General features: G+C 34.9%; 1 protein-coding gene across 15 annotated transcripts in view; it reads right to left on the bottom strand.

The window, feature by feature from the left end:
• Window positions 1-27,105, bottom strand: part of Acap2 (ArfGAP with coiled-coil, ankyrin repeat and PH domains 2) — a 128,500-nt gene that overhangs the window by 11,610 nt on the left and 89,785 nt on the right. For 7 of the 15 annotated variants that reach the window (XR_015441007.1, XR_015441006.1, XM_013072029.3 and 4 more), the window contains 13 exons: window positions 24,049-24,069; window positions 20,587-20,638; window positions 19,133-19,233; window positions 18,058-18,163; window positions 12,898-13,106; window positions 12,485-12,554; window positions 7,354-7,445; window positions 5,755-5,939; window positions 5,274-5,378; window positions 4,795-4,887; window positions 3,604-3,791; window positions 3,045-3,154; window positions 1,118-1,228 (listed from right to left, as the gene is read on the bottom strand). Coding sequence is in view for 12 of the 15 variants with exons in the window: in XM_013072029.3 (XP_012927483.1) it covers window positions 1,118-1,228; window positions 3,045-3,154; window positions 3,604-3,791; window positions 4,795-4,887; window positions 5,274-5,378; window positions 5,755-5,939; window positions 7,354-7,445; window positions 12,485-12,554; window positions 12,898-13,106; window positions 18,058-18,163; window positions 19,133-19,233; window positions 20,587-20,638; window positions 24,049-24,069 (1,443 nt within the window). In the remaining 3 variants the exon portion in view is untranslated. The remainder of the gene's footprint in view (window positions 1-1,117; window positions 1,229-3,044; window positions 3,155-3,603; window positions 3,792-4,794; window positions 4,888-5,273; window positions 5,379-5,754; window positions 5,940-7,353; window positions 7,446-12,484; window positions 12,555-12,897; window positions 13,107-18,057; window positions 18,164-19,132; window positions 19,234-20,586; window positions 20,639-24,048; window positions 24,070-27,105) is intronic. The other 8 variants (XR_015441008.1, XM_004834748.4, XM_087186666.1 and 5 more) reach the window with 3 other exon arrangements.

Genomic DNA, 27,105 nt, shown 5'->3' with positions numbered 1-27,105 from the left:
CCACTAAAATGGGAGGTAAGTCACTAATTCTGGGCTTCACATAACCCAGACTAGAATGAGGAAGTGACTATAAAATACTCTTCTGCTGTCTATGAAATACAGGTGACCGTCACATTTTAGAATCCAAGGGAAACAAACTACTTTGTTCAAGTTGGCAAATTGACAGTCTTCTTCTTCCCAGCTATTGTTGTGGCTGAGGAAAGTTGTTGCAGATTTGAGGCCAGACTAACAACTTAGCAAGACCCTGTCTCAAAATGAAAAAGAGGGTTAGGGTTGTAGCTCAGTGGTAGAGTGCTTGCCGAACATGTGTACAGCTCTGAGTTCAATCACCAGTACCATCACTGAAAATAAATCTCTCTTTAAGACCTCAAATTAGCTTTTGTTCAAACATTCAAAACTAAGAACTTCAATATTAATCAAGGGCCGAGCCTGTCTGGCAAGCGTAAGGTCCTGAGTTCAATTCCCAGTACCAAAAAACAACAAAAACATTAATCATGTGAAAATTCTTTTTTTGAAAAGGCAGATGCCTATCACTATTGAAAGGCAATGCAACTTCACAAAAGTTACTAACATCAATGCACCTGTCCTCCCTACTCATAAACCTCCAATTCTTGAGGCAATAGATTAACTTACTCTACCAATCCTCAACCCCAACCCTACCACTCTACTAAGAGTTAACTGTTTTAGAGAAGTCAGGAAATACAGAAGAAATGGCTAGGGCCAAATTCTTGATTTTAAGTCCCAGCTCCACCACTTAACTAATTTCTCAAACTGTCTGTAGTCTGACCTCCTTAGCTATAAAATAAGAATAGTAAGAAGTAATATCTTCCTCACAGGGTTGTTTTAAGAACCAAATCAGATCAGGCACTTAAAGTGCTTACCACATTTAACGTACTTAGGGAAGTACAAAGTTCACAGTAAATACCAACCAACTTGGGCCAGGGATTTAGCTCAGTGGTTCCGCTGCTTGCCTCGCAAGCACAAGGACCCAAGTTCAATCCCCGGTACCCAAAAAAAAAATACCAACCAACTTTAGAGTTCACACCGGAGCAAGAAGTCCAGTTAACACACTGCACAAGTAAAATCTTGCATAGTGAAGTAGAAAGGAAATACGTACAAGGTTACTATATCAGCATTGGCTGCTTCCACAGCTATGCTCAAGGGATCCTTCCCTTCTTCATCAGTGGCATGTTGATTGGCACCTCGCTTTAGGAATAAACATACCTGCCTGTTTAAGGAAACAACATTTTTGAGATATTGCCAACAAGAAGAAAAATTAATATTTGCCCTAAAAAATAAAAGCCATACCTAATTTAAGTAATGTTTTTGTTAGAAAATTCTTAATTCATTCTAAAATATAATGAACAGTGATTCAAGTAATAAACGTTTACAAAGATCAATATTTTATAAGACTCAAAGTATTTTCACTTACACTATTTTACATAATCTGGGGCTGTATAGCATAGTGAGATACATAAATTATGGTCTCTACCTTCAAAGAATATCATAAAAAGATATACCCAGCTATCAGAGCACTTAAAAGAAAGGTCACTCAAGGCCATGAAATAAAATAGGAAGGATTATGATTGTTTAAGAAGAAAATACAAAGAGTAAGTTAAATCCTTACCATTTTTAAGTATAGAAAAGTTTTGATGAGGTTTTTGAAATGAATCTCTTTGTTGATAAAGAGAGAAAACAAGTTATAATTTAAAAAGAGAAAGTGATGTTATTTAAGACAGGCATGGTGGTACACCTGTAATCCCAGCACTCTGGGAAGCTGAAGTAGGAGGATCACAAATTCAACCCCAGCCTGGGCAACTTTGTAACTTAGAGAGACCCTGTCTCAAAATAAAAAAATAAAAAGGGCGGAGGGGGCTGGGGATTTAGCTCAGTGGTTCTGGCGCCTGCCTTGCAAGCGCAAGTTCCTGAGTTCGATCCCCAGTACCAAAAAAAAAAGATACAAAAAAAGGGTGGAGGATGAATCACAATGCGAAGACCCTGGGTTCAATCCCCAGTAAATTCCACAAAAAAAGACGGAAATGCTATTTAGAAGAAAATTTTTAAAAGAATACCTTCTCACTTATCCAGGAAATAATAATTGAAAACCTTGAAATGTTTTAATTAAAAAACAATTACTGTACTATCAGGCATAGTTGCGCACACCTACAGTCCCAGCACTGTGGGAGGCTGAGGCAGAAGGATCTCAAGTTCAAGCCCATCCTGAACAACCTAGTAACTTAGCAGGACTCTGCCTCACAATAAAAAATTTTAAAAGGACTGGGGATGTCGCTCAGTCATAGGCGCTGAAGCAGTCTTCTTGCTATACTGTACAAATATTCATAATCTGAAGAAATTGACCAAAAACATTTTAATATGAAAGAATGGGTTGAGCGTATACAGGAAGAATTATAATAGTTCAATGCCTAGTATTATAAATAGGTCAATAATTAATTTTAAAAGTAAAAAGATAATAATCACCTATGATAATTTTTTAAAACGCCAATATTTCTACATCATTCATACTTTCCAGCAGAAAGTCCATTTTCATACCTTTACTGTTCTGAGTCTTAATATTGCTGTAGGTATCACAATGTCAACTGCCTAAATTAAGCGTTTAGTTTGTAATTTGACCAGCTACACTAAAAATTTAAGTTATAAATACACTTAGTTGTCTGATGAAATCACCACAATTTCAGTAAAAGAGAAGGTAGTAAAACTGAGCTATTTAATAAGTTAGGGTAGAAGTAAGCTCTGCAATTTTCATATCTAAAAAGCCATACAGTTTTTCTAAATCAGTTTTTAATTTCCAAATTCCATTATGACCATATAAGTCATAGGGACACATCTCTTTATACACTATCTCATGACCTCAATCTGAAAAGGCAAAACATTGTTTCAAAATGATTTTTCAAGGGGCTGAGGATTTAGCTCAGCGGTGCCTGTTTCGCAAGCACAAGGTCCTAAGTTTGATCCCCGTACCAAAAAAAAAACAAACAATGATTTTTCAAATAAAATCTTCCTAAATATTTAAACACTAGAATTACCCTGTGTGTCCTAAGACGGTGGCATGGTGCAGTGGTCCCCGCCCTTGGACATCTCTTTGGTTCACATTAGCACCATTCTGTAGGAGGAACTCACATGTCACCAAAGAGCCCTTAAAGGGAAAAAGAGAGTAACAATTTATAAATGCAAGCAACAAGAAGCAGCAGTATATTTCTACTTAAAAGCAGTATTTTTATTTACTCAGATAGCATTTCCGTTTCATTTTCCTTCTAAAAATATCCCCCAGAAAAGCAGAAAAATATTATATTAGTTTCTTCCCAAGAACCCCTTCTAATAGGAATTCATTTGCAGTTTATGATATAGTAAATCACACTATAAGTATAACTTTTATTATCAGAATTTTCTTCCATTACCAAAAGAAAAGAAAATGCTGAAACAAAGTGATGCTCAGCAATCACTACTAGGTACACAGAGGCATCGTTATTTTTCAGCCTATCTTTTAAAGCAAAAAACCAGTATTAATATCAAAGCCATGTTCAGAGTTTATTATGATAACTTATATTTTACTACCAGTGAAAACCTCAATGTATGAATTCATACCCCTAATACAGCCTGAATAAGTGGTGTTGCTTTGTTTTCCTCTGAATTAGCCCAGTTTACATCTGCACCACGAGCCAAAGCCTCAGCCATTTTCGGAAGATTTTTTTCATATGAAGCTCTATAAAGCTGAAGTCCTGGATTAAGATGTTTAGAGTCGAGAAACACCGAAGAATCTTGTCTTTCTCCTTCTGAACAGCAAACACAAATGCATTAATAAAAATGAGCTCTTAGCAAAAAAAGGATGAATTGTTTAATAGGTAGAGTTTCAATTTTGCAAGATGAGAAGAATTCTGTGGATGAATAGTGGTAATGGTGGCATAACAAAATGAATATATACTTAGTGCCATTGAAGTGTACACCTAAAAATGATTATAATGGTAAATTTTGTGTTATATATTTTATCACAACTTTTAAAAAATGAACTCTTAAACTTATTACAATGTGAAAGTTGTGACATAAGAGAAACCATTAATCTACCATAATAAGCTTATGGGAGATCTTCACATAGATATCTTATTTCCTATAATCATTCCCCAAACATTCAACCTGCACTTACAAAGACATCAACCAGTATGCTACATCTTTTGTGGTCGTGCTTACTGACGTTCAAGGGCGAGGACAATTACTCTACTGAAACTGGCTGCATTCCCACACGCCTAGACTGAACTGGAAGAATTTTACTACTAGATCAAACTTCTCTTCATTCTAAGCACAATCCACTACCATTACATTTTGGCCTATAACTAGTTCAAATAATGTGAAGAATGTTTACTCCCCTGAGAATTCTGAAAGACTGAAATCACAGAAGAGAGAATATAGGACTAAAGCACCGAGAAGAAAAACTTAATAGAAAGGGAGATGCTGACCTCTCACCTGGTAAGGTAGCCCCAAGGAAAGACACAGAATGAAGACATAAAGTGCATGCAGATTAAAAATTATCCTTCGCTATGGGAATACACTTAGAACACATCAAGAAGCTTGGAAGAATGTGCAACTAGGGAAGAATGTCCAAATTTGAAAATAAATAGCTGCTTTTTCACTGAACAGTATTACTCCTTCCTTAGTACCTTCTAACGTTTCCTTTAGAAGTTTCCTAAAGTTTCCTTTAGAAATGATTTAATCAAGACCAGGTATTTACACATGGATTTTTCAGCATACTGTACCAATTAACAGTGGATTTCATCAACTCACCAGGTTCATATAAACTACTGGCTGACACTGTGGACGGTAAAGATTCTCTTCCATCATCGCAGCTTTGCTGGATCCCACTGTCATTACTTTTGACTATTTAAAAGAAAAATTAGCTAGTGATTAAAGTTCATACCATTTGGAATACAATCTTGAACAACCAACAAGGTCTTAAAATGAGCTCTTACATGTCAACATGAACTCAGCCACCACCAGTGGACTATATTTAATACAATTTTAATTCTTCTAAACACTTAGCTTATTGTGATATCAATCAATCACAAGCCTGAAAATAAACTTATTTTCAGAGTTGTAACACATCTCATTACTCCATAAAATGTCAGGGGTAGTAAAAGCTTAATTTATCGTATGACTGTAAATAATGCATAATTCTGAGACAATGGGTAACATCTAGAGAAATGGCCACACCGCACAATGACCACTGGCACAGACTTGGAATGCTCCACAAGAGTAGTACTTACTACTACGCAGTTTTGAAGAAGTATCAAAGTAGGAGAAGAGTGAATCTAGCTCATCAGGACAGAACAGAGACTCCCGCCTGGCCTCGTCGCTATTTACAGCAACCACTGGGGTCATGCAAGTTAGCAAAGCACAAAGCAGGCCATTAGAAAGGAAAAGGGCAGGAAAAAACGTTTCTGGGAAAAATTTAGGAGGAAAAAATAGGAGGGAAATCAGGTAGTTAATCAGATACTTGGGGCTTTTGGCATGATAGATTAATAATCCCCACCTTCCTTGTATTTTAAGCACTTTTATGTGAATTACCATAGTACTATTTAGATGCAACTGTTTTAAAGACAAAGCAATCTAGTTTCTCCTTAAAACATGTTGAAGGAATCAGGTTTGTAGCATTTAAAAAGTCTACAATGGCTATTAATTCAGAGATTAGGGAAATGACTTCAGCTCAAGAAAATATTTATATTCAAAACAAGAAAGCTGTAATACCTGAACTCTGGACAGACGATCTGATTGGGTCACCCGGCCCAAGTTTAGAAATGCTTAGCCTCTTTTCTTCGCAGCCTCTGGAGACAGTCTTTTTTCCCTGCTCAGGAGGTGATGATGATATAGAATATTTATCCACAAATTTTCTCTCCACATATTTTGCTTTGATATATGCCTCTTTCTCCTGTCTGGTATACATAAAAATGTCATGATGTTCTGCTTAATCCTTGGCATGGTTAATGCTCAAAAGATGCCATTATACATTGAATATTTTCAAGCAAAGTTACTGGATGTAACACACTTAGAACAGAATTTGTGACATTATACAATATTTTTCTTCCAAATATTTAATGAACTAATTTCACAGTCAAATGAAATACAAATAATAACCTAACTAAAAAATAACATGTATTAAAAAATAAGAACCAGGATAGATTATGTAAAGGTACAAATTTCCAATGATGAATGTCATTATACTGTATACCTAAAATGTACCAATAAAATTAATTTTTAAAAAAACATGTATTAACATGGCACTTTGATTCTCTTAGTTTCTGTGTTTATTCATTTCTATATATGTTCCCTCAAGCTTTTTACAGGATGAAAAATATTACCAGGAAAACAATAAAAATATATGTGACTTTTAATTTCATTTATACTCAAAGAGATCGTGTCACACAATAGTGACAAGCATAATTTTTCATAAAATAATTACCTTAAAACAATAGAGCATTCCTAATTCATAGGGGAGAAAAAGATGTCACATTTTAAACTTTTAATTTATGACACAATCATCTAATACCATGTCTGCTCTATAGTTTTTCTTACTTATAGCCTTTTAAAGTCCTTAGGTCTTCAGCTAAAATAGAAGGATTATTGCCAGGTCTTAAATATCTCAGTCATTCTTTTACAAATACAAGATTCTGATTTAAATGATATTGGCTTAGAGAGAAAAAAATTTCAACAAAGGATTATGGCAAATGAAATCTGAATGCTAAAAATAAAAAATCATGATTAAAAATAGCACTGAGTACAAAAAATATGTGTCTCCCAGGCTGACTCCTGGCCACTTCGTAAATAAGCCTCTGTACATATAACTGGAAATATAATTTCAGACACAGCAATTAAGCTCTCTATTCTACTATAGCAACCTTTCATCTTTAATTCCTCAGTATCATAATGCATACATAAAGTATGTGATCAGCAAATATTTGCTGAACTAAGTCAAACAATGTAAAATTATTTCATTATAAGCAGTAGAAACTCGATCCTTAAAACCTTTTAGGGACAGACTGTGTCTTTTGAATGCCTGCCACCAACAGAACTTTATAATCTATCTACTTTAACAGCTAGGAGTATTCATATTTCTAGGTAGAGATTTAATTTTAAGATTCTTTCTCATCTGAAAACTATCATATGCTTAAAATATAATTATCTAATTAATATACACAAGACAGAGATAGCCACATGTGAACAGAAGCAGACATGATTACTTCTAAACACTGTCTCAATGCTATATGTAGTTATAGTGAAATAAAAGCACTGCTATATTCCTGATTAGAAAAAAAAAAAGATAGTACATCAAGACAACTGAAATAGTACCTTTGTCCTGGTTGTGGTTTCTTTATTCCCATTTTTTCCACTTTAGCTTCATAAACACGATTTATAACATCATTCCCCAACTCACACATAAGCTGTTTGGCAAGAAAATAGAAAAGTGAGCTAGAAATTAGAAGTCCTTGAGATAAGCTAAAATATGGAAGTTCTTAAATCAACCTCTCATTCTACAAGGAAATTTAAAGTTCAAATGAGACAAGGAGTGAGAGTAATACTATCATTTGGCCATTCTTATCAGAACATTACCACTACTATACCAGATTCTATGTACATATATAAGATACATGAAATCGCATCTCTCTATCCACAATTACTGTATGTACATGCTCATGTTAGAACAAGATGTATGACAATAAAGCATAACCTATATACTTGAGTATAGTTACTACTGGCCAGTCTTAGGAAAATAAGTTAAAATTAAATGTCTATTCTTTTCAGTTTTCTCCTCACTTCAACCTCCTAGAAATATTCAAATCTGTCAAATGTACGACTTTATGGAAATTATTTTTGGGCTTTTCCCTCTCCTTTAAAGGATTTCTTCCTTCCAATGACAATCAATTCCTTGTTGTATGTCCTAAAACCTTTTAGGTTTTCTTCTCTGTCTGTTCATGGCTTTAATTTGGTTTGCACTTTCCTTGCCTCTTTAACACATTACATAACCTCATGATGACCCATACTGGTTCCAGTTGTGGCCCGTTCCAGGCCTGACCCTACACCAAACATGCTGCCTATGCCAACATTCAGATTACCCAAACCATTTCCCTGAACATTTTATCTGGGTAAAAAGGACACTGGGTGTATATTGAGATGACACAACCAGCAGGTGCAGAGAATACAGTTAAGACATTGTGGGGTGTAAGCTGGTGGGAAAGGTAAAAGGCCTGCAGTATGATGGCAAGAAGATAAAAACATAGCAAGAAGATAAAAACGGGGGTTTAGCTCAGTGGTTCTGCCGCCTGCCTCGCAAGTGCAAGGTCCAGAGTTCGATCCCTGGTACCAAAAAAAAAAACATAATCAAAACAGGAGCAGAGTCTGAGAAGGGCAGTCTAAGAAAGGGTACATTAGGAAGGCATGAGAAAAAGGTTTCCCTTTCTCTCCTCCTTAGTCTGCACCCTTTCAGAATCTCTTGACTTCTGAGACATCCTCCTCCTATCAGGGTATCCTTGCTTCTACTGTCTGTCTGTCTCCCCCCCCCTCCAGTGCACAAACACTTCTTACACTACTTGCAGTTTTTCGGGGTTTTGTTTTTATTACTGTGTTTAGGGGTGGGGGTTGTTTTGGTTTTCTTTGGGTTTTGCTTTTGCCAGTGCTGGGGACTGAACCCAGAGCTTTGCACATGTGAGGCAAGTGCTCTGTCAGGGAGCTACATCCCTCCTCTGCCCTACTTCCACTTTTACATATCACATTTTTTTCATTTTTACTTTATTTTATTTTATATCATTTTTGTGGTGCTAGGCATTACACACAGGGCTTCGCACATGCTAGGAAAGTATTATACCACTGAGTTACATTCACAACCCACATTTTTCATTTTTAAAATAAAGACACCAATTATATACAGATTAGCCTTAAAAACAAAATCTCACTGTCCTGTAAGAAAGATAACAGATACATCATAAAATGAGAATTTGTAGCACAGAAACCAACCCCATTTACAAAAATTTAATGTAGAACAAAGGATAAATAGCAAGATGAGAGAAGAAAGGATTGCTTTACAACTGACACTAGGAAAACTGGTTAAGAATTTAGATCCAGGAATAGCAAGAGTGTACCTACAGTCCTCAACTACTCAGGAGGCTGAGGCAGGAAGAGCACTTGAGCCCACAAGCTCAGGAACAACCTGGGCAATGTAATGAGACTCCATTTCAAAGAAAAAAGTTAAAAAAAGAAAAAAGAATTCAGAAAAAATATCAACACTTAGGGATATATTTTATGTGATCCAACAAATAAATTCACACATCCTAATTAAAATTTATAAAATACTGTTATAAAAATGAGGTAATTTCAAAACTTACCAAAAAACCAAAATTCTATTATGAAAAATAAATTAGGGGAATCACTACTTATTTTCCAAAATGTTACATTTGCATACTATATTCAATCATCTTTAAACACTTCAAGATATTATAAAAAGATGAAATAAAAGTCTAACAGACTATTTGGCAAAATATTAACAAGAGTTAACTTTAAGTGAAGACGACAGTTACTGTTGGAATTTTTTTCTCTTCTTTTTGCTTGTTATTTTAAAGCTCATCTTTGATACATGTTATTTTAATTTAAAAATAATTAAGGGCTTACAAATTTTACCTTAATTGCATCTAATTAGTCCTTTTTTCTACATACACTTGCCTAAGGGAAAAGATTTCCCCATCTCCTCCCCTACAGTACTAGAATAAAGAAATATCAAAGCCAACCTAATCTCAGTATTGTGCCTCTCTCATGCCTCCAGTAACAGATAACTTCCGTTTCTTTCCAAGGAATTCTCTTAATATTCTACAGAATTCATTGTCCTATTACAGCCTTGTAATTATAAACTTTATTTACTTTGAAGCTCTCTACCTTGTCTTACCCACTTGGGGGATAATTTCGCTTTCCTCTAGAAAGGCCTGACTCAAACTACTTCCTTCTTTTTAAGTATCCTCTGCAGGTGATGAACTTATGACACCCGTATTACTGTGTTTTTCTTTTAAGACAAAAGATGTTAATGTATGAGGTATTTTTTTCTAAACTAAAACCTCAGTATTCGGGTTTAATGGCAATGTTTACACTCTGGGATAAATAAGTGGGTTTTGGGTTGCAGTTTGAGCACCTGGTCTCCAAAAAGGTTGCCACCACTGTTCTATACTAATAATTAAGTTTTGTTTAAAACTTGAACATATCAAATGCTTGTATGCATCATCTAACATCTTTATTTATATTTGCATTCTTTCCCCCAATGTAACCTTAAGCTTTTTCATACTATGAAACCCATCTCTTAGCTTTCCATCCCTCCATGATTGCTAGCACATTACTGCATAATATTCATTCTGTCTGGTGAATTAATTGAAAGAAATAGCCTATGATCAGGGATATAAAGTTTTAAACAATTCAAAATTGAAGTAAATTATTTTCTCCTTATAATTTTAAAATATGTACTTGAAAATATTTTAAGTTTCAGTAACATTTTTAATGCCAGACAGATGTTTTTTCACATAATTTCCTAAATTGAATCCACTGAATTATTAACTACACACAAAATTGATGCTCCTCATCCCCCACTTTCTTGTCCTTTGAATCCATAACAATTGGTGGAATCTATCTAAATAGGGCTCTACCTTAGAAGTCAACATATCACTTTCAATGTTCACACAATAATTCCACAAAGCAAATTTTTTTAACTTTACACAACTCAGAGATTTATCAGTTTATCTATGGATTAAAAAAATAAATACAAACACATTTAAAACACAATTTTCAGACAGAAATAAATGGAGGTTTACCCCACTTCTAAAATTAATCTATTTTCTACAATATACAATGGGAATTAAAAGAAACATTAAAACATTAACTGTTAGGAGTTTTGTAAATTTTGTCAAAAGCCTAGTAGTGGTCCAAAATTATTTATGATATTTTTATACATATGAATCTTTAGGCATGGAAAAAGGATGACAAATGTAAATAATCCATTGCAAAGTTTACAATAGCAATAAATTCATTACATTTTAATAAGAATCTAATTATAAAAGATTACAGTATAGAATCTAAAATTTTTTTGAAAAACCACAAAAATAGGGCTGGGGATTTAGCTCAATGGTTTTGCCGCCCACTGTGCAAGCACAAGGACCCAAGTTCGATCCCCAGTACCAAAAAAAAAAAAAAAAAAACCACAAAAATAGAGAAACACTGGTTTTCTTAAAAAGTGAAATGACTTAAGAGTTGAGTGCTATATAAACTTAATAACTTTAAAAATCTATCATGAAAACACCAGATTTGCCAAAACAGACTCAGATGTGCTTTCATACCCCCAAAATAAGACCTAGCTGGAAAATAATCAGGCTTGAAAACTAGAGATCAAAAATGCCAGCCCCAGGGCCGGGAATTTAGCTCAGTGGTGCCACCGCCTGCCTGGCAAGTGCAAGGTCCTGAGTTTGATCCCTGGTACCAAAAACAAAAACAAAAACAAAAAAATGCCAGCCCCAATCAGCCTATCCTTGCCTTACCTGCCATCACTGTTCTTTTGCTCAGTGGCTACTCCGTAAAGTAGGCACTTTTTCTCTTAGTTTTCAAGGTTAATTATTTTCCAGCTAGGTCTTATTTTCAGGGAAACACATAGTTCATCACTGACATGAATGTTATGGTTTAGATCTAGAATGCCCTCCAAAAGTCTCGTCTTCAGAGATGGGGCTTCTGGGAGGCGATTGGATCATGAGGGTGCTGTACTTGTCAGTGGACTGATCCACTGAAGGTGTGTTGGATGCCTTTAGAGCATATTCCTTCATCCCCAACTTTTGCCTTCTGGCTGCCATGAGTTCAGCTGCTTTCCTCTGCCAGGCCTTCCAACATGCTATTTCTGCTTGGAGCCAGCTGACTGTGGATTAAATTATGAGCCAAAATAAACCTCTTCTCTTTTAAATTGCATCTCAGCAATGAGATATCTGACTAATACAACAAGTAATTCATAAATTTGTAAACTAAGTGTCTTAGTCACTTTCTTTTGCTGAGACAAAATATCTGACACCCACAACTTCAAGAAGGAGAGGTTTATTTCAGCTCACAGTTTCAGAAGTTTCAGTCAACAGTTGCTGACAGGACCAGCCACACAGGAAAACTGCCCATGTCACAGCTGCTGCTCATGTTATAGTGCTAGGAAACAGAGTGAAGGGAGGAAGCAGCCTAGGAGGGAGATGAACCTTTCAGTCATACTTCTAGTGACTGGCTTCAGACCAGGCCTCTAACCAGGTCTAATAGCAAGTCCATGATGATGGATTAATCCACTGATGAGTATAGTGCCCCTAATGCAATCACCTTTCAAGCACATGAGACTTTGGGGGGGGGGGGTTGTCTTAAATCATAACACCAATTCTAAAATCTTCACTTTTATGTGAAAATATGAAGTATATTCATATAAATATTTTACCTTTAAAAGTTCAGGCTCCCAGGTGTCTAAAGTTAAAGACCGTACTTTTGAAAAATGAACCCCAAGACTCCTATGAGAGGGGGAAAAAAAAGGACTGAATTATTAATATAAAACTATCAAGTTTCTATTCTACTTGTATATTTATGCAAATTATTTTTCTCTTTTAGAGTATAGGCTCTAATATAGCCCTCAATATAAATAAGAGCTAGATCTTCTGATTAATAATGGATGGTGAACAGAAGTCCTTGAAAGCACTTTATAAACCAGAACTTTATCCACCTTATAAAAGGTACAAAGATACAAACCGGTAGTTAAATTAGAGGAATGAAAAAGATTCTCTAACAAATGGAACATAATAATTCACAGTATGTGTTTATCTGAAGGAAGCCTCTCCCCTGGGCAGGCCTACCTACCGGTGAATCCCAGAGCACTCGATGCACAAGGTGATGCCCAAGTTGATGCTGGCCCACCGCGGATCTGCCTGCCCACAGTCACAACAGCTGGCATTGCCGGGGATACACTGGACTCGTTGCAGTGCACTTTCTCCCTTCAGTAATTTCTCTTTTGACTCACTTCCAGAATCTAGACTTCCTGTTGATGGAGATGACTTCTTATCCAGCTTCTAAAAGAATTAAGAATTATTTAATTTTACTTATAAAATAAAGAAGACTGTGATATTATGTTGCATGCTGCATGTGCCAGGCAAAAGCTTCCAATTCACAAATTAATGGTCTATGATGGATGCAAGTCAGGCACTGGAGATTAAAGAATAATAAAGAATAATAAGATACAGGATCTCCTATTAGTAGACTTTTAGTCTAGTGAGAAAAAACATACAAACATTTAAAATTTTATATATATATATATATATATATATTTAACCAATATAACAAACTTGTACAAAATAAGAAAGGCAAGGAGAAAAGAAACACTATTTTTTTTTTTTTTGGTACTGAGGATCAAACTCAGGATCTTGCACTTGCAGGGCACTGAGCTAAATCCCTGGCCCGAAACACTATTTTAACATGCAAGATAAGAGGCAAACATGAGACTCTTAAGACTCAAGAATAAAATATTATTTTATACTACATTTTTCCAAGGTATGTAGTTAACTGTATGCAAGTTATTTTAATTACTACAGTGAATAAATTTTTTAAAGTATAACCTTATATAAATAGTAAAACAGATCAGCTACATCATTTTAATTACAGAGCAAAATCAATAATAAAACAGAAAATGCCTAAAATTTTAACTATTAGCTAAATGAGATTGATAAGCAAAAAGTTAATTTTTCAGTGTGCAACAAGATTTATACTACCATTAAAGTATATTTAAAAAGCATTTGTCTATACATGTCAATAATGACCAAATATAAAAAATGTGGCTCACAAAGTCAAGGCAGTTAGGATTGAGTCTATAAAGTCTCTACTTTAAAAGCATTCCAATCTTAGCAAACCAGTTTATTAGCAATGAATCATTAGAAGTACAATTTGGCTCTGTTTTGTCCTTTCTGGAAACTCAACTCCATAGCCATTAGACGGGCCCAGCAAGTTTCAGAGATAACTGAGCTGCATGAGATATGCATCTACTCAAGGGCACAACCCTGTGCAGGTTCCTGGATTCCACACTGGTTAAAGAAGTCTGCATAGGGAGGCAGTCCGGCAAGGGAAATAGGAGCCTGAATAGGGAGAGAAGGGCATGTAAGAAGGAGAACCAGGTACCTAGTGTGGGGTATCTGAGCCCAAGTGGGGTAAAATCTTAGTGCACAGCTGGGAGGACAAAGCTGGGAGCAAGTGGCAGCAGAGAAAGGATATTAGTTACATACAGAGGGGTCAATCATAAAGTAAACAAATAAATGAGAATAAAGACAAATGGAGGCTAAATTTCTTACTGCAGAGGAGTTATTTATAAGAAAGAGGAATACTAGAATAAATCCTGTTATACTGAGTCAGAACTGGAAATACCACTAGGCACACTAATGGTTTACAATATAAACAGAATAAAGCAAAACAGACATAAATGTATACATGCATATCATAAACCTTATCTTGGTTTCTAAATATCATTCTCTACTAAAAGGAACTGGGTTCTTTGGAGAAATGGCTCATTTCATGGCTAGTGAAGAGAAAGCACAAGAAGATGAACGTGAAATATCCATCATGCTAAAAAAAGTAAAGAAGTAGGGCCTAGGATTTAGCTCAGTGGTTCTCCCGCCTGCCTCACAAGTGCAAGATCCCAAGTTTGATCCCCGATACCAAAAAAAAAAAAGTAAAGAAGTATTCAAAGATCAGCAGGGCCAAATCCAAAGAGTACAGAAGATGCCACCTCCAAATACTCCCTTTGTTTTGAACACATTTATCCATTCTTCTTGCCATTTTCTGAAGCAGTTCTGAATGTCCTCTTTCATGAGTGTCTTTTTGTGACTGCCTCACTATCCTGAATCAATTCAAAACATTTATAGTAATTTCTGTCAAATAAAAACGTAACGGTGTGTTCTTATTCAATGGATTAGGCACCATGTGACTTCTGGCTCTTCCTTAAAATCAAAATGACCATGTAAAGGAAATGTTTTGAATCAATTCAGGATATCGAGACAGCCACAACACTGCAAAAAAAGACATTCAGGGAAAAGCCTTCCAGAACCACTTCAGAAAATGACAAGAACAATGGGATAAGTACATTCAAAGACGGGGAGTATTTTGAGGAAGATTCATAGTAATCTGTCTTTTACTCTAATAAAGTGTTTAAATTCAAACATTCACCATATTTTTTAAGTGCATCTTGTAATTTCCTGCCAAAGATTCATAATCTCTTAAGTAAATGGCTGATAACCCCAAACTGAGGAACATTCCACAAAATAGTATGTAATTTTCAAAACTATCAAGGTCAAGGAGGTCAGGATAACACTGAGGAACAATTCATGACTAGGGGGATTAAAGAAACATGACAACCACCTGTGCTTCTGAACTGAAGCTTTTTGCTGTAAAGAACATTACTGGGACAACTGTTAAACTTGAATGATGTGTGAGAATTAAATGGTAGTAATCTATCAGGTTCATATCTTAACTTGACAGCTATACCATGATTGTACAGGAGAATGTCCTAGGTTGCAGGAAAGGGTAATAATGGGTAATAGAATAACATGTTGGCAATTCACTCTCAAGTAAGTTAGGGAGACAGAGTGTACTGTACTTGGAACGGCCAGGTAAGTTTGAGATTATTTCAAAAAACAATTTTAAAGCAGTATTTATCAGAACATGCTTGATAATGTGAAATAACCTCATATGCAGTTGTCAAACCGGGAAAGGATGTCAGTATTATAATGCAGAAATCATGTTGGTTCATTCCCAGTTCCTCTTTATGTGCTAACATTTTTGCACCAAGTTAGAGAAGCTAAAAGCTAAGTATGCTAACACAGCATAACCTTGGAAAGCCACTCCAAGGAATATAGCACTGAAATGAAAGTTGCCTCAGAAACAGATCTCAGGGTTCCTCCTCAATGTCACACTCTTAGTGGGCTGCTCTCTATATACAAGAACATGAAAAGACTCAAAGTTTATTCTCTAAGCAATAAAACAGTCTCTAGATGGGGTTCACGTGGGTGAAGGGCAGGGGATTAGTTAACATATACATATTGAATGCTAAGATACCCAACACTTACCTTTCTACCAGCCCCTCACCCTATGTGGGAGGATCAGTGAGTTTCCCTGGGAAATCATACAGCCAGAAAGTCTCCAAAGATCCTGACTCAGGTGGCTGCACAACAAATAGTCCAGACTTGGGTGTAGCTTACAATCAACAAGGTCTTAAATATATGTTCAGAAGTTCCAAGGGGTTTGTAGTCTTAACTTGTACATTACCAGAGTGCCAAGGAAAACCTCTACCACAGTGGTTCTCAAATTTTCTTTTTTCATGGAAATCTCCTAGGAAGCTTTTAAAAATACTGATGTCTGGGTCCCAATTCCATTCAATTGTCCTGGCATAAGATCTAAGCATTGAGACTTTTTAATGCTTCGTGTATTATCATAAGACAAGGTTAAGAATAACTCTAACATTACATCCATGACAAAAGAATAAGTTTAGCTGTACAAACATTCAGTGAACAAAGAGGAACACTTGGAAACTGTGCTAACAAAATTGAAATATTCAGTAGAAAGTTTAGAAAATTAACCGGGAAGATTCCTTAGGAAGTAGCCAAAGACGCGCGCGTGCACACACACACAGAGAGAGAGAGAGAGAGAGGAAGAAAATAATAATACTAGTCCAGAAATGCTATAAAGAGAAAATAGATATTGGAGAGGAGAAATACAAAAGATCAGTAATAAAATCTCCAACAGCAACACTGGAAAATTAGAAGCAAAAAAGAAAGGAAAAACACCCAAACAAACAAAAATAGAGTATTATCGTTACAATTCTTAAGGTTAATTATTTCCAATCTAAAAATACACCCAGCCAAACTATTAAATAAATGTGAAGCATAATAAAGACATTCTCGGGCATGGCTCACTTTCAGGAAGATACTGGAAGAAAGACATGGGACACGGAAAGAGCAGAACTTCCAAAACTGATTATGTAAGGAAATCCCAACTATTAGCAATGGAGCAGGATTAGGGCATGACTGATCTAGACTGGAGAAATGTGACTTAAGCAACATGTTTTTAAGGGCTATCTTCACCAAGATGCCCTTTGTCAAAGTTTCCACCATTTGTATCCCTTAGCTGCTGATGAAATTCCTACTCTCCCCTTGATGCCTCACTGCTTGGATCAAGTGAGCACTCCCAGTTCCTGCTTAGGAAGAGCTCTGCTTTGAAGTACTGGGGCTACAAGTCGGCCACAATAAGTTTTGAAATACACCTCAGAGAGCATTCCATTTCCCTGACCATTTATTTCTGTTAGTCAACTATCACAAGCCTATGCCTCAGCCCCGCCAGAGGACCCAATAGTAGTGACTTTCATTTCCAAGCATTTGCTTGCAACCTTGCCTAAAAAACCAGTCTATGAAAAAGAAAAAAAAAACCCAGTCTATGATGAGAAACTACATAATCTGTTTATCTTTTCCAAGGAGGCTTCAACTAAAAAACAATATTATGCTTTTTGTTTGTTTTTTTTTTCATTTTTTTTGAAGGCAAGGACTTGCTATGTAGATCAGACTGGCCTCAAACTCGAGGTGATTCTCTTGCCTCAGCCTCCTGAGTGCTGGGATTACAGGTATGTACCACCAAGCCTGGCTGTCTTTGCTTTCTACTCAATTTTAATTTTAAAAACTTTACATGGTAATTATTTTCTCTTATTATTAATTAAAATAGTAAAATATTTCAGGAAAAAACACTAACATCAGAAAACCTTACTCCAATCTGGAACATATATTTAAATATTAAAATAAAGATGCAAATATTGAAGAGTAAAATGATAAGTAACATCAAGAGAAATAAGAGAAACTGAGATTTTCAAAACTCATTCCAATTATATAAAACATCTCCCATTTAAAAAGTTGTTATAATCATATAGTAATGCAACTAAAATTAAAAACTCTTAGCAATATATCACTTGGTATTGATAGTACCCCTACTAACCTCTGATTCATCGCCCTTCTCTCTATAAGCAGTTGCAATACTGGTCTGGACAGCCTTAATCCACGCCTGCCGCAGCTTTTCAGAATCTGCCTGGAGCATACAACTTCTAAAAGAAAATAGCATATTGCTTTCTCAGACACTAAATTAACCAGAAAAGAAAAGCAAGTCCCTTAGCTTTATTTTTTCCTCACTTTGCTACTTAATAAGTTTCTAGCAAAAAGTAATTTCTATTGGAAAAAAGGTTTAACTTCATCTATCTTCAGGAAGATGTATGTTCAAGCAAAAGAATCAGGATGCCAATGAAACAAATTATCTCTTGAAAACTACTTTGCACATTAAAAAATTTAAATAAACTCTTAAATTTATGATATGAACATAGCATTATTTTATTATTTATTTGTTTGTTTATTTTTCTTGCAGTACTGGAGATTGAACCCAAGCCCTTCCATTTAGCTATGTCCCTAGCCTTTTTTTTTTGAGGCAAAGTCTTACTGTTACCAAGCTGCCCAGGCTGGGGTTGAATTTGTGATCTTCTTGCCTCAGCCTTGCAGAGTACTGAGGTTTTATAAAATGATAGTTCTCTGAGCTCAGTGGTGCTGCCACCTGCCTTGCAAGCACAAGGTCCTGAGTTCGAGCCCAGGTACCAAAAAAAAAAGTTAATGAGTTCTCAAAGCAATTCATCTGAATTATGATTTTGGTCCATCATCACAGCTAAAAAAATTTTCACATGGGTACATAAATAAACTCTACAGAATTTAAAGAATATAATCCAGTCGGTAAGTTATATAAATATGTCTATAATATTTATAGTCATTAATTATTAAAATTTATTTTGGGGGCAGGTACTTAGCTCAGTGACACTGCACCTGGCTCACAAGCACAAAAGTCCTGAGTTCGATCTTCGGTACCACAAAACAAAAACAAAAAAAAAGAAAGAAAAAAATTTATTTTTAAAATAGTTTTTTTTTTGTTTAGCACAGATGATTGTAAGTGCAGATTTCTCTATTCTGGAAAGTTCTTTAAGACAAACTATAGAAATATAAAAGCAATTCTCAAATTCCTCAGAACTACTTACTTTGTGGGAGAGACTACCTCAAAGCAGAATCGTCTTTCTATGTCTTCACAGTGCTTTACTGTGCAGAGCCTGAGATCTTCAACTACGACTGTGGGGTTATCCTGCAAAAAGGACACAAAGTTTCCATATTTATCAACATACGTTTTAAATATTACTAACTTTACTTTAAATTAGAGAATGAATGGTCTAATTTTAAAGATTTTTATTTTATCATTGCAGATATAGGTAATAGGTAGGGTTAGTGAACTAGACAATGAATATAGGTGATTCTGAGTCTCACAAAATGATTAGTGAAATAGTTTTTATAAAGAGCTTGGTCAATGCTCCATACATAGCATGTTCAATAAATGTTAGCTCCCTCCTAGTTTTCTTCCATTTTCATTCGGATCCATTACTCTCTCAATCTCTACTCACATATAACAAAAGCTACTTTGCTCCAAAGAGAACCCTTTAATGAATCATGTTTTTAAAACTGCAGCCAGGTATGGTGGTACGAGCCTGTAATCCCAACAATCCAGAGGCTCAGGCCTCTCAACTGTTGAGAATTCAAAGTCAACCTGGGCTACACAGTGAGTTCAAGACCAGCCTAAACTACATAGGCAAGACCCTGTATTAAAACAAAACAAAACCTTCAAAGATGTTTATAAATTCTTTTTTAAATTCCTTTAAAAAGAGAAAGGCTGTACTACTTAATAAAAATGCTAACTCAAAACCAAATTTGTCAGAGTAGAAGAAATCACAAACTACTTAAAGGATTTATAAGAAATAAAACTGCTACTATAGGACCTAGTATGTAAAATTTCACATTATGGCATCTCAAGAGTTAAGTGGATATTTGAAATTTATAGTATACCAAATACCATTCACAAAGGTTAACTAGGTGAAAACCAAGTCATCGGTTCACAAATGGTTTTTCTCTAACAATTTTTAATATTCTCAAATTATAAGTAACCCCAGTATATAAAAATCTTTACCCCTAAAGTTAAGGAAAACAAACATGAATATAGTATTAATAAATTGAGGGGTTTCTATTTAAATTACTTGAACTTACATTTTAATGTCATTTTTAACCTCTCTATATTATTCCTGTTGGTCCTAAAATAGTATTTCCTAAAAGGCATGCTTTGCTTTAGTCTCAAAATAGAACTGTGGAATGGTGGCATGATTACTGTCCTGCAGACAGAGAAACAGACTGAGAAATAACCCTGGGGCATAGAAAATCCATCACAAAGCTAAGATTAAAAAGCTAGGATTGGAAATCACTCTGCTTTTAAGGATCAAAAGCTGATGGCTTCCACTGCGGTCTTTGTATGCACACCCACACAGAAAACAAACCATGAAGACAGGAATTTGCCACATGAGCATCTCTGGAGTTCAGTGTTTACTAATGCAGTTAAAGAATAAACATTGGGGATTTACCAGGTTTTCACTTAATTACTTAACAAAACACCTACCTTAAACTTTTTCTGGTAAACCAGTTGATTGTTCTGTATTGAAAACCAGCGTCTAAATAAAGATAAAATAGATTATGTCTTCATAAACCTAAGTTATTTCTGTTGTTGGTAGAAACCAAGTATTTGAGAAAGCATTCACAAATCAGTTTATGGTAATTATGTTGAGAAGTGCATTGTCTTATTTTGCTTTATGTAAACTGATAGTAATATGAAATAGCTACTAAAAATTTAAGAGCAAGTATTTTAAAACCACATATTAAGAAAATAAAATTAGTATATTTTGATTCATTTTATATCATAAATTTATATCCCTACAAAAGCTGTTACTTTCACATTATCACCAAATAGTTTTAAAGTACAAATTTGTCATTTTTAGGTTCCCCAAAATAAACAAAAGCTTTCCTTCAAAATAGTAACTTTTATTGCAAAGTCAAAGTAAGTTTATGCTGTGAATAAAAATATCCATTTGTGTATAGTTAAACATTAAGTGGTTCTTTATTTTCAATCTTTTGGTAGATAATTTAGCAAGTGCTTGATGTAGTAAGCAAAACAGAAAACTAAGCATTTTGAATTTTATCAAACAGGAAATAATCACCAAATAACTTGGCCTTACTTTCATATAAAATACTTCTAAGCAAAATAATCAAAGTTATTACTACAAATGATTCACTCAACTGTTTGTATAGTTCTGCTCATTGTTGTAAATCATTAGGAAAACAATTTACTTGCAATCCTCTTTAGAAGAAAAGGCTAAGCTGTATGTCACACTAATTCCAATTTATTAAAACAATAAAGATCTAAAGACTTAGAGAAATCACAGCCAAAAGCCATTCATAAAAGGAAGCAAAACTTCTCATCAAGCATGAAAGGTAAAACAATGAGTCATTATTTTAAAATTAGTTTCATGTGAAAAAAAATTAGATTCATGTAAAATGATTTCATTATAAGTATTAGTTATTAATCTATTAGCAGATATTCTACCTTTTCATTGATGCTAATACAAAGTACTAAAAATTATATTTGGTCTTTTAGAATTTCTATTCCTAACAATTTGGTTACTTCTCCAAAGCTAGGAAATGATTAGGAAATCATATTTAAGCCTTTTACTGGACTGTTAGGTTTTCTTGCCACTTAAAAATAAGCATCTAGATAAAATAAAGTGGGTTGCCTCTAAATGCAAATCATCATCCAGAGGTACCCTAGAAAAGGAAGAACTTCTGGGTGTCTTTGCTTTGCAGAGACAGTTGTTAGAAACGTTAAACTCCCTACACGCAAACAAAATGGTGCAGCCCTGCCACGTGGGATGACATGCAATGGATACAATCTCTGAAGTGACTAAAGTGCATGGTTTTTTCAAATCATTTGAAGGATGATGAACTATATTAATAAGGATTCATAGATTTTGTGCTGTGGCAATATTACATGATTTGATGAAAGCTATTGTTTTATTGAAAAATGGAAAAGCACCCATATGATCATGCTAATTTTTCATGCTTCTGAGATCTTTGAAAAGTAATAGCTTTTGACCTACTGCATCTTAGGACAATATCCTCTGAAAATAATAATAAAACACTAGATAAAAACTTAAGAGGATTTTGTCAGAGGCCATTGCCTCTGATGACTAAATTTATGGATAATACATATTTCTGAAGCCCACTTTTCCCACTATTTATCTGCTTCTGGGTAACAGTCCCAAATTATCAATTTCTTACTCTTGGTAAAAACAACACAAACTCATCTTAATTGGATTTCTAATAAAGAAAAAGGTCATGTAATAGACCATAGTTGGAAAACATTTTTTAATTAAAAAGATCTGTATGTCTTACGGCACTATCTCCCCATGCTGCCATTAAACATAAAAAAAGCTCACTACACTCATCTAACATTAACCAACACTTTAATCAGGAAAGTAAAATGGAATGTAATTTTTAACTGTAGAATAATCCTAGTTATTAACACTTCTAAGAAAGGGAAAAATGAGACAAACAGATCATGGCCTGCAGAATATAGGGGAAAAGACAATATTTTAAGCCTTTAGAACCTGAAATTTCAAAGTACTAGGAAAAAATACTTATATCCAAAGAGATAAACTTTAGAAAGCATTGTACTAACAATATTACACTATACTGTACTCTACAAGATTAAGAAACTGAGCACAAAGCCAAAACACGACAATTTCTAAAAAGGAAAATCTGTTGCTAAGAAAAATAAAAATACCATTTTATATCTATCTCAACTTGAAGAGATTCAGTATATTTTAAAAAGAATATTAAATTTGGAAAAAACTAAATACAATTAATTTTTTTTTTTTGGTACAGGGGATTGAACTAGGGGCCTTGTACTTGCAAGGCAGGCACCGGAACCACTGAGCTAAATCCCCCGCCCAATACAATTAATTTCTACATGCAATGAAAGCTTCCAGATTACAAAATGGGGCAGGCAAGGAAATATACAGAGTCTACCAAAAAAAAAAAAGTATACACACTTCAGGAAAAAAAATAGTGTGATTTTTTTTTTCAACAGATGGGATTAGCATCATATGGAGGCCCCTAGAGAATGTCATATTTCACAGAAACCCACTACACTGCCAGCACTTAGAGAAGTAATTGAAAATGCATGTGCAGCAATCTCAATGACCAAGGTTACGCAGGCAGCAATTTGCCATACTAATAAATGTCTAAAAGCTAATGGCCACCACTTTGAGCACCTCTTATAATTGTAGGGCCCAAAGGTAACTTGTATTAATCTCATGATGTCTCAATAAATTTAGTATTCAAGTATTTATACAAGTTTTTCTTTTCCTGAAGTATGTATACATTATTTGGCAGACTCTACATATATATATAAAATCTTTTCCCATCTTTAATCAGTAGTTCCAGAACTGCACTTGAACATGAGTACGTCAAAGAATCTATAGAAACTTTACCACTAAAACTATAAAATGATGGGTTCATGTACATATTCATAAAGATGCCACGTAGATTAACATTTAATAAAATAAAGGTTTGAATATTCCTTTAAATTCAATTTGTTACTCACAATGAAAAAAGTGGCACTGCAAAGTATTAGGAACGGACAATGTATTCTTTCAACATAATTAATATGAGTACCAAAGGTACTAATTCTAGTTCCTCAAATTTTTAAAAAGTTTGCTACTATATTTCCCTTGTTTAAAAAAAATAAAGTCATAAAGATATTTATGTTACTCAATCTGCATCTTCTTTGAGTAATTATAAGCACATTAAATGTTCTTTTACAGATTAAACTGACAAATGGGCAATTAGAAGGTATAATTCCATTCCTCAAATAAAACGCTTAGATTTTCTTCCTAATTTAAAACATAAAGAGACTTTTTATCCATTGCAAGTAATCCAACAGAAATGCAGGTTAATTATGAGTTCTCTCATGCCAAAGAAGAAACTGGAATAAGGTGAGGATGAAGGGAAGGAAGCCATTTGGTACCTGATATGATCGGGCTTTTTCCTGTCATGTGAAAAAATGGAGCAGGATTAAAACATAAGGGAAAGGCGGTAAAAGAATGAAAAACGCAAATGTGCAAAACAAGCAGAGGACTAGCATGATACAAAAATAAAGCATGAATCAAAGGAACAAGCTGAAGCTTATAACCTAACAAAACAGTCAAAAGTATCTGTGGCAATTTATTTACTTATCATATATGTGCATTTGTAGAGTTCATTCCAACTCAGGAAAATATAATGCTAATATTTTAGATACATTCAAAAACTTGCTTCAAGTATTACCTTACAAAAAAGTTCTAGTAGGAAGACAGCATAGCCGGGCATACCTCTATTATTATTTTCTGCCTCTAAGGTCATGACTATAAAGTATAGCTAGTACCTTGTCACAATTAATAAGCTGCTCAAAAAGTAAGATGAAATAATCACTGTAGGTATATATACATACATCTAGGACAAAAACTTTTCATAAAGAAAGTGGGGTCACTAAGAATTTCAAAGATAAGAGATTAGCTGAATAAACCTCTCACCTTCACTACCCTATTTTCTTCAAATGACAGCAGAGTCTAAGGCCTCATACAATTAGAATTCATCTTTAATCTATATATAACTTACTTTTTTCTCCCTTCCCCTGCCCTCCCTTCAACCCTTCCATCCCTCTACACTTACTTTTTTAAAAAGCCAATAAAAACAAAACGTATCTATACCAGCATTACAGAATACTGTTTTTTTAAAAATTGTGAAACGTATTTTATGCTTTAACTATATTTTCTAGTGCAACAATGATATCAGCTTTTATTAGCCTTTCCAAACTATTACTAAATAAATTACCTTAATATTTATTTTCTGTGTTAATCATCTTTTCTAAATTATGAAAAGCAAAAAATAAAATTAAGTTCTAAAAGTCCATTAGTTTAAGCCTGAAGTGAAGCTGCCACACTGAGAAAATTACCTGATAAGAAAAAATTTTTGCAGCAGACCTCACATGTGTCTTCAGAAAAAAAATATATAGTAACCCTTTGGTATGTGTGAGAGACTGGTCCCAGGACCCCAGCAAACATCAAAATCGGTATTCACACATAATCTAAACACATCCCCACATGTGTATTATGTAATATATATACATACATATACACATACTTATCTATAAAAATACACACACATTTTTTTCTCTTTTTTTGTAGTAGTGGGGATTGAACCCCCAGGTCTTCACAGTGAGACACATCCCCACCTTCACCCCTTTTTTGAGATAGGGTCTAAGTCTCTAAGTTGCCCAGGCTATGCTCGAATTTGCAATCTCCTGCCTCAGCCTCCCAAAGTGTGAGGTTACAGACAGGTAACACTATGCCCAGCTTTTAAAAATTGTTTAAAGGAGACAATGTCTTGCCAGGCTGGTCTCAAACAGCTAAACATGAATGATTCTCCATCAGCTTCCAGTAACTGGACTACGGGTACACGCCACTGTACTCTGCTCTCCCATGTATTTTAAATCATCTCTAAATTACTTATAATACTTAACATAATGTAAATGCCACATAAATAGCTGTTAGACATCATTGTTTAAGGAACAATAACAAGAAAAAAGATCTGTAGATGTTCAGTATAATTTTTTTCCTAAGTATTTCTGATCTATGATTGGTTGGAGCCACTGATGTGAAATCCATCTGTATGGAGGGCAATTTATTTAGATGTATATTATTTTGAGACATCACAAACCAGAAACCTGAAACCAATCAATCCATATGAGATGTAAAATTTTTCACTCCTTATGCTATGTGAATCATGTCACAGAAAATAGATCTATTCAACTAATTTCAGGTTATACCCTGACTTTCAAAACAAAATTCTAATTTATGAAGCACAGGGTAAAGTTTTAAAACTATTTGGAAACTGCCAGTCATATTCTCATATCCTTCAGGAAAGAAGTCATTTTTAAAAGTCGACATTTCAAAATATAATGCCATAATTCCATAATAAGTACAGATAATGGAAAATGTATGGTTATGTGATTGCTACATTACGGTGAGTACACCACCATACTTTCCCTAAAAGTAACCAAACAATCTACGAAAATCTCTTAAGCAGTGGTCAGAAAAATCTACATATATGAATAACTGGATTCCTACAGTTGTTAAAGGCATAAATACCACAAACACAGTCTTATTCACAGGTCAGCAGAATACATTAAAGTAAGCTGGATGGAGAACTCATTAGGGAAGTAGGGCATTTGCAAAGGTAAACATGAGTAAAGGGAAATTACTGGTAAATACTGCCTTAGATTAAAGAAATACAGATAGAATATAAAATTTTAATATTAAAAAACAGAAGAAAACTTTAAATAACATTTGTTACTGTTTGGACCTAAAATGTCCTCCAAAGCCTCATGAGCTCATAGGTGAGGCCTTTGGAATGTGGTTGGATGATGGGATTTAGAGCTGGCTCTCTGTTAGAAGGTGGCCTCTGGTCAGCAGAGGTGAGTCACTGGGGGCATGGTCTGGAAGGATTTATCTCCTCCCTGCTCCTCCTTTTACTCTCTCTGGTCTTCCTGCCACCATGGTGCCATACCATAGGAGTCTGCCAGGCTGCTATACCAGTCTACCACACCACCCTGCTTTGGAGCCAGGAGACTACGGCCTAAAACCTTTACAAACTGTGAGCCAAAATAAACGTCTCGTTTAAACTGTGGGTGTTGGGTATTTTGTCCAGCAATGAGGAAAGTACTGTATGACATTAAATAGAGCAGTCTTTTTTTTTCTCCTATTTTCATAATTCCTTACTGCTATGGTTTAGATATGATGTGTCCCAATGGTATATAGGTTGGGAACTTAAGCGTTTAGTGTGGCAGGTTCTTCAAGAACCTAGTGCTAGGTTCTGAGGTCACTGAGGATGCAACCTATGAAAGGGATTCATGCTGCTCTCCTGGAGTCAGTTCCCAGGTGAGGAGACTATTACAAAAAGAGAATCCTGGCCCCTTCCCATCCTCTTGCTTCCTGTCTCACCATGTGAGCTCTTCTATACACACTTCTGCTGCTGTAATGACATC

The sequence above is a fragment of the Heterocephalus glaber genome, unplaced genomic scaffold (assembly GCF_053883595.1).
Source record: "Heterocephalus glaber isolate CG9 unplaced genomic scaffold, H.glaber_assembly_v1.0 deba00001504, whole genome shotgun sequence".
NCBI lineage: Eukaryota > Metazoa > Chordata > Mammalia > Rodentia > Bathyergidae > Heterocephalus > Heterocephalus glaber.
Note: the sequence above shows the minus strand (reverse complement) of the source record. Positions and strands in the feature narration are given on the sequence as shown.